This window comes from Aedes albopictus, chromosome 2 (genome assembly GCF_035046485.1).
Source record: "Aedes albopictus strain Foshan chromosome 2, AalbF5, whole genome shotgun sequence".
In the NCBI taxonomy this organism is placed as follows: domain Eukaryota; kingdom Metazoa; phylum Arthropoda; class Insecta; order Diptera; family Culicidae; genus Aedes; species Aedes albopictus.
The window spans coordinates 241,689,554-241,697,481 of NC_085137.1; the positions used below are offsets into that span (position 1 = coordinate 241,689,554).

General features: G+C 41.1%; 1 protein-coding gene across 1 annotated transcript in view; it reads left to right on the plus strand.

Annotated features, from left to right (window-relative positions):
* Nucleotides 1-2,705, plus strand: part of LOC115257956 (nidogen-1-like) — a 337,718-nt gene extending 335,013 nt beyond the window's left edge. The window contains exon 6 of the mRNA XM_029857928.2: nucleotides 2,467-2,705. Within this exon, the coding sequence (XP_029713788.2) occupies nucleotides 2,467-2,690 (224 nt within the window). The 3' untranslated portion in view covers nucleotides 2,691-2,705. The remainder of the gene's footprint in view (nucleotides 1-2,466) is intronic.
* The last annotated feature ends 5,223 nt before the right edge of the window (nucleotides 2,706-7,928 follow it).

Consider the following 7,928-nt stretch of genomic DNA (forward strand, 5'->3'; position numbering starts at 1 on the left):
ATTACTGCCAACCTTCGGGGTTAGTATTCGCCTAGCCTTGCGGGCACCACCAGACAACTCCTCACTTGACGGCTGCCTCATCCGCTTCAGCGAATGCTTTTCAAAAGCAGTCGCATCCGCCACATCTTTTGGGATTCCTGCGAAAGCGGGCTAGACTGGCTGGACTTCGTAACCTTTGCTTTCGCCGGTTCTGCCGCTGATGCAGTTTTCTCGAGTCTCCCGTGATCTTGCTTGGCATCGACTTACGAAGTCGCAACAGGGCCGTTTTCAGGTGTACTTATCTTAACTGAGTACTTAGCCCACCTCGAAGTTATTCCCGTCTAGAACACTACTTCCCAGATGAATCCTGTACATGCATACCATCCTGAGCATGCATACCAAAACTTCTATTTAGTTAATGGGTCGGGATGTACAAATGAAGTTTTTGAATGAATTCGTTACATAACTGGGATCAGTGTATTGCCAAAGTGGGTTTGAAGGTTGCATGGCAGTTTAAGGGGATCTAAGGATACTTCAGGGGAGTTTCCCGAGGTTCCCGGAATGTCAAATGGCTTCAAATGAATGCGGGCTCATGTTTTAATGTGATTCAGGGGGTCTCAGTAAACCTTCATTCGGTTTTCAGAAGTGTTTCAAGGCGTTCAGGGAGTGCTTGAGGAGCTTTTAAAAAAGATTCTAAGAAGGGTTTCAAGCAGAGGACTGAAATGAACTTCTTTTTTTCTTGTCCCGCATTGAACCTATGCTGCTATGTTGGAAAATCGGTTGTCAGCTCGTGTCAGTAAGAGAAGCAATTTCCTTGGTTTCAAGACGTTTCGAAAGATTTCAAGGGGTTTCGGGAGTTCAGGAGGCTACAGTAGAGTTTAACGAAAGTGTACAGAGAACTGGAGGTTCCCGATGAATTTCAAGGCGTTTCAGAAGGGAAGATTTGACAACACCACACCTAGAATGGTCAAGTGCACAAATTTAACGAACAAAATGTTGGTTTGCACTGTTGATCTATTGGTCCTCACCAGCGAGTAACCAGTCGATCAACTTTTCAGTGCAGACCAACATTTTGGTCGTCGAATCTTTGCTCTTGAAAATTCTAGGTGTGGTTTTTTCATGTCTTCTCCTTGATATCAGAGGATTTCAGGGGGCTTCAGTAGAGTTTAAGCAAAGTTTACGGGGGTTTATGAGTGATTTGAAGGGCAGTCTTAAAGTGCTTCTACACGTTTCGATAGTTCAAAGAGTCTCAAGTGGTTTGAGTAGAGTTTAAAAGAATACTTCAGCTATCTCATTGTGTTTCGGGGGGATTTCATTCAGCTTAGGAGGTTACATAAAGCTTTTCGGGGGGCTTAGTTTCTTTGAAGTCTACGAGGGCCTCAAGAGGGGGTTTTAAAAGAGATTCAAGGTATTTTGAGAGGTTTTAAAGGATTCCAGGGAGCTTCAAGAAACTTCAGCAGAATTTAAGGGAAGTTTTAAGTGTTTTCTGATGGGAATAGAATATAACTTTTTTCACAGCCGTCGGATCACTTCGCGGTCTTCGACAAAGTTCTCTGGCATAAAGTCACCTACAATAATACCAAAGGGTTTGGTTATTGAACGTTTATAGCGCCACCTAGCGGCATAAATCCGAAAACTTAAAATTTCTGCATACATTTGGCCAAGTTTTCCCATACAAACTTCAAGCGTTTTGAGCGCCCCCTTAGGCTCAACCGATTTTGCTCAAATTTTGAACGTAGTTTCTGGGAGTCCAAAACAACTGATTTAGGAGGTATTTTTCGTATTTTTCGAAATTTTTGTTTTTCATATAAGTGTGGGCCACCCTAGTAAGCAGCCATTTCAGAGCTCGTTTTTCCTTCAAGTATCTACGCGAAATATCGAATGTCAGCATTTTCCGCCTGGTGGAAGATCTTCAAAAATATAGTGTTAGACTGTCATAACTCGATAGAATTTGATATGTAGTCTAGTTTAGTTATTACAATAAAAAAAACGCCATAGTACAAATCGCTCCCATTAACGTCATGCAATGAAACCTTAGATTCATTATAGGCAACCTCAATACAGTGTTAGCCCATTATTGAACGGAAATCGCCCTTTATCGATCTATTGATCATTCAACGGCCCCTACCTAATCCCTATCACACTATTCACCACGTCATCATATCCTCGGTAGGTATCTAGGTGGCTACAACATAGCGCTCAATGAAAGTCAATTTGTGACCACAATAAAATGTGCCTATTCACTAAATTCAATTATCAACGGACAGCGATCGGTGCTGAATCGCAGCTATGTATCCACTTTAATCACATACCGTCACATGATAGAGCTACTATTGAAAGCCGGCACACGATCGCACCGATAATCAACACTATATTGTTGCTGGTTGGTTGGTTAGCTTCTCCATCCGACGAAACTGGATCAAAATGCGACCCCATACCTCATGATAATGATCACTTCCCCCACCTCCTTTTCCATTCTATTCGCAGATATTGACGAATGCCAAGATCCCGCGATCGCCGCTCGATGCGTCGAGAACGCAGAATGCTGCAACTTACCAGCGCATTTTGTGTGCAAATGCAAGCCAGGATTCGAAGGGGACGGCGAGGAACGGTGTACAGGTAAGTGTTTGGATCGCGTCGCTATCCTCGCCATCAACGGTAAAGTTGGGCAGGGCGGTAGCAGTCCCCCGGGTTGTGACCTCCGTATGTAAGGGAAACAAATTGTGCCCCGCGCGCCCTCCACTATCGGTGATTCCAAAATAATGGACCCATTCATCTTTTGGGCGGTTGGTTGGTAGCGATCCGCTACCGTCGAGATCCCATAAATTTCTCTTTTATAGCGGTACTTTTAGTTTGACAATGTCACCCGACACCCGACCCGTGATATCTAATGGCAACGATCTCCGCGTTCGGGTTTCCTGCCGTCGTAAGTCATTGAGAGAAATTCCCGGTCCGATTTTGTACAACCGATGAATGGGGCGAAGTACTTAAATTTCAGCACCCTTCCGGCAGGCCACGCTGCCGAACGGAGAAGAAATTTATGATCCTTACCGTGACAGGTTATGGTACCTCCGAGGAAGTTCGCCATTGTTTCCGAACCTAATCGGTGAACAGCGATCTACACCGCGAATGCAGAGGCGCGCAGGCGACGCGGTGGTACTGTTCGTTGCAATTTAAGGGCAAACAGTTTTCATTGTCAATGGCGCGCGCAGGAGTAAACCGTAGTTATCAGCCGAAGAATCAGTAATCGTTTAACAAATCCCATTGTTTATCGTGGCAGCCTTTACCAGGTTATTTTTTGTTTTGTTCCTGACCAACATTAACCGGAGAGATGTACTTCATGGACGGACATGGTCGCTGCCCATGCTCAAGGTCATTCATAATTGCGCCCCGAAGACAAGAATGGAAGAAATTGGTTGTGGTATTGTACCAGGATTGGCTCATTATTTTGTTCTGAAATCCTAATTTGTGTGTCACATTCAAGTATTACATTCATCAGTTAGATCTAGAGGTTATGTATACAGTGACTTCAACTTGGCAGTCTATGGTTCAAGCGCTGACATTTGCTTATTTGCTTGGGCTGATTTGGGTGCTATTTACCTACGAATGGGCATAATCATTGATCAACTTTTTTGGTATTTTTTGTAGAAGAATTTACGTTGTTATAAATCCCACAGGCAGAGTTACCAGCACAATTGACGTTCCCGCTCATCTGCCGGGCAAGTGATTCAACAATCTTACGGATAGGAAGGCAATTTCCAAAACTTTGATTTATGGTTGCCACCACATTTCAAGCATTTCTTCACCGGAATCGTCCTTAGTGTGAGAATTAGCTTCACAAATCATGCTTACAGCATCCATGTGGCAATGTTTCGTTCCATGACCCCACGTATGGCACTTGCGACAAAAAGCAAGGTTTTGACAATTTTCCTCAGCCTCACGGAAATTTTGTCATGTTCTTGGACGTGGAACATCAGCTTCACCCTATCCAAATATTTGAAATTATTTAGATCGATGTTGTTAGAATAAACTGTAACTCATTGAGGAATATCCTGTTGAGCGTCTTTAGAGCTGACTCACTTTTACAAATTAATTGCTTTGGCTGAAACAAATTCAAGTAATATGTGAAAGTTCATCTATGTTCTCATCTAGTGATTTAAAATCACTTCAAAACAAATACTGAACATGCCGGGGCCCGTAGCGTAGTGTCTACACGTTCACTTCATAAGTGGATGGTCATGGGTTCGATCCCAGCCCCGGCACTTGCACCAAGTTGCTCTTGCCCCAAAGAGCGGCTGACTTTCTTCTGAACATATGCTCTAAGGGACCCGGAAACCTGGATATCGGCTAACGGCAACTCATAACGGATCCCTGAACGGACTGGGAAAAGGAACAAGAGCCACACATCAACTTCCTCGTGCTCATCATTCTACCATGGACAGGGTAGAAAAGTGACAGCAGCGCAAAGGCAATCAGTTTGAATTAGAATTAGAATTAGTAGAATAAGAATAGAATAAATTTAGGCGCTGCACAATGTGTAAGTGCCAATTGGAATTGCTTACGCAGTGCCCTAGTGGACAAAGGAGCTGTAAATTAGGAAGTGATAGAAGAATAAAAAAAAACTTCTGAACAAGCGTTTAGAGCTGCCGTCATGCGATATTTCAGGGTTTCCTGCAATACACGATAGCCCAACTAACATTTTTGCTGAATAAGAGCTTATAAGAGCTTTCTTCTAAATGCGTTTGCTTCATTAGCTCTTATGCAGCTATTTTTGTTAGTAGAGAGTTGCTTTTTCTGGCAAGTTGAAAGGAAACCTTAGGACTTCATACTCAAATATAAATGCCACGATTGGCGGTCCTCATTTACTTGTCAACCTTTAGAGGAATCCAAAGTTTAATTTTATCATGATTTTGAACAGGGCAGAACAATTTATTGGCGAAATATGTGATTCCTAAGAAGAATATTGCATAATCTTGCTATCAGAGGTTTTTTTCTTATTTCCTACGACAAGCAGACGCAAGTCGGGAAATTACGATGAAATTTTAACAATTTGGAATAAAAAATTATAATACTCTAGAGAAAACATCTGATTCGAGAAATCTCCCAGGGATTAGGATTTCTTTCAGAGATTTGTTTAGGGATTTCCTTGAAAATATATTCAGAATTCGTTCCTAAATTTCTCTAAGGATTTCATCCAGAATTGTATCAAGGCTCCTTGCTTGAATTCTTTCCTAGATTTCTCCTTAAAATTTACCGCAACTCCTTTTTCAAATTCCTACACTGTATCTTACAGAATTCTTCCCGTGATTCCTTCCGGTGTTTCTCCCTTGATTTTATATGGAGAAGTTCCCTAAAAGTTTTCCGGAGTTTCTTTCTGAATTTCTTCTGGAGTTTATCTCGAGATTCCATTTCCTGGAAGTTGTTTCTGGGATTTCTACAAGAATTTCTACAAGGACTTCTGCAGGAGGGTGTCCGGCCATTTGGCCGAATGCCGTTTGGCCGAATGCCGTTTGGCCGAATGTCATCTGGCCGAAAGGGTCGTTTGGCCGAATGCCGTTTGGCCGCATCACGATCAAAAGAATTCAGAGGAAGTTTTTGACATTCTAACTGCCAATATGATTATCAGAAGTATTTCTTCCTAGTTTTTATATTCAGGGATTAGTTGGCGTTGAAACTGCCAATATATCATCAAAGATTTTTCCTTCTTTGAATCAGAGGCTGCTCTTTCAAGTTATACTGAGACGGGGAACATTGGTATGGTCACTTGGCTTAATCATTCATTTTTCGGCCAAATGGCATTCGGCCAAATGGCATTCGGCCAAATGGCATTCGGCCAAAGGGCATTCGGCCAAATGGGGTTCGGCCAAATGACCTGGAACCCTGCAGGAGTACGTCACGTGATTCTCCCATAAGTTTTCCCAGTACTGTTCCCAGAGTATCCCGTAGGATTCTTTCCAGAAATCCTTACACTTTTTCCCAAAGTTCCTTAAGGCATTTATTTTAGAATTTTTGCGAGACTTCTGCAGAAGTTATTCCATGTATTCCTCTCAACTAATTCTCCGGGATATCTCTTGTAACTCATCCAGGAATTTCTCCCAAATGTTTTCAGAGTTCCTCGCGGAATTCTCCGGATAATTCCAAGTACACCCCGAAGTTTTGTCCAAAATTCGTTCCGAGATTTCTTCCAAAATTGTATCCAGGATTCTTCCTTGAATTCTTTCTAGGATTTCTCCTTGAATTTCTACCACAACTTCTTTTTCAAATTCCTAGACAATTTCTTGCAGAATTCTTCCCGTAATTCCTCCCGGTGTTCTTACCTTGAGTTTATCCAAAGGAGTTTCTTGGAGGTTTGTCGGTAGTTTTTTTCTGACTTTCTTTTGAAGTTTCTCTCAAGATTCGATTCCTGAGAGTTGTTTCTGGGATTTCTACAAGAAAATCCTCAAGGACTTCTTCAGGAGCCACGAGGTTTTTCCGTAGGATTTCCCGGTATTGTTCCCAGAGTTTCTTGAGGATTCCTTCCGGCAGATCTTACATTTTTTCCAAAGTTCCTTTCAGGCGTTTATTTTAGAATTTTCTCCGGGATTTCTCTTGAAGTTCCTCGCGGGATTTCTTTCTGTAGTTCCTCCAGGATTTTCTCTCAAAGGTTCTCAGAGTTCCTCTCGGAATTCCCCTATCAATTCCATCCGAGAGTACACATATAAGTTTTGTTCCAATTTGTCTCTCGTTATTTATTTAATAGTTATTGTCGATGTTCCTCGTGAGATTCCACCAGTATTTCTTCCGATATTTCTCTCCCTAGAAAATTCTGACAAAAACGAACAACTACGAAAATTCTAAAAAATCACCCAAAAGAATCTCGGATCAAGTCTTAGTAGGGATTCTAGGAAGAATACTGGGATTAATTCCGGGGAAAACACTAGAAGAAATCTTGAGGGGATCATAGCAAAAAATCTCAGACACAATTTCAACGAAATTCCTGTGAAACTTCTGAGAGAAATCGCGTGAAAAAATGAGAAATATAAGCAAGTTATATATAAATCCCACAAAATAACTCTTAATGAAACTCCGGAAGAAATATTAGGAAAGAGTTTAGCATATGTCCTGAAAAACTTTGAAAGAGAAAGAAACTCCGAGAGAAATCTCATGTATAACCTCAAGTGAAACCCAGCAAAAGCCTTTTAAAAATATCCTGCGGGAGAAAATCCTGTGGAAATTCCGAAATAAACTGTAGACGAAAGCTCCCGATTATTTCATATTTCACTGTCCCGTGAAAAACTCTTCAAGAAATCCTGGGTGAAGCTTTAGTAGAAATCGTAGGAATAACTCCTGTAGAAACTGTGTGAAGAATTAGCTTAAGTTAAAATTCACAAATAAAAAGAAATTTAAAAAAAATCCTGTAGAAACTCTGGGAGAAATCTCTTAAAAATCTTTAGAACAAATTCCGAGAATTACTGCTGTGGTATTGTGGAAAATAATTCATTCATTGACTGTTTTAGAAAGAATGAGTCTTACTAAAACTTCATCAAAAAATTTATTTGAATTTTTAAATGATAACCATTCGATTAGGGTTGACATCTGTACAACAATTCAGCACGGAGCTAATCAGGTATCTACCTACAAGCTAACCAGAAATGTGACTAGGATTTCATGAGGAAGAATCTCACACGAAAAATTTCATCAGAGGTGGAGAATAGGAAAAAAATAAAAACATTCTAACAATATAAATCATGCATCATGTCTCGAAGCTTTCTCTTCATTGAAATCATGAAAACGTTCAACTTCAATATGCAAGCGATTGTTGGGCAAATTATAAATAATATCCACTGAAATCAACGAATGGAACTTTGCACCACAAAGTGCTCCGCGAGGCATCAAGTTTAAGTACTCCTGTCGTCATAATGGACATGCATATAACTTAGGCTGGAAAAAAAAACGCAGTTCGAAAAGTC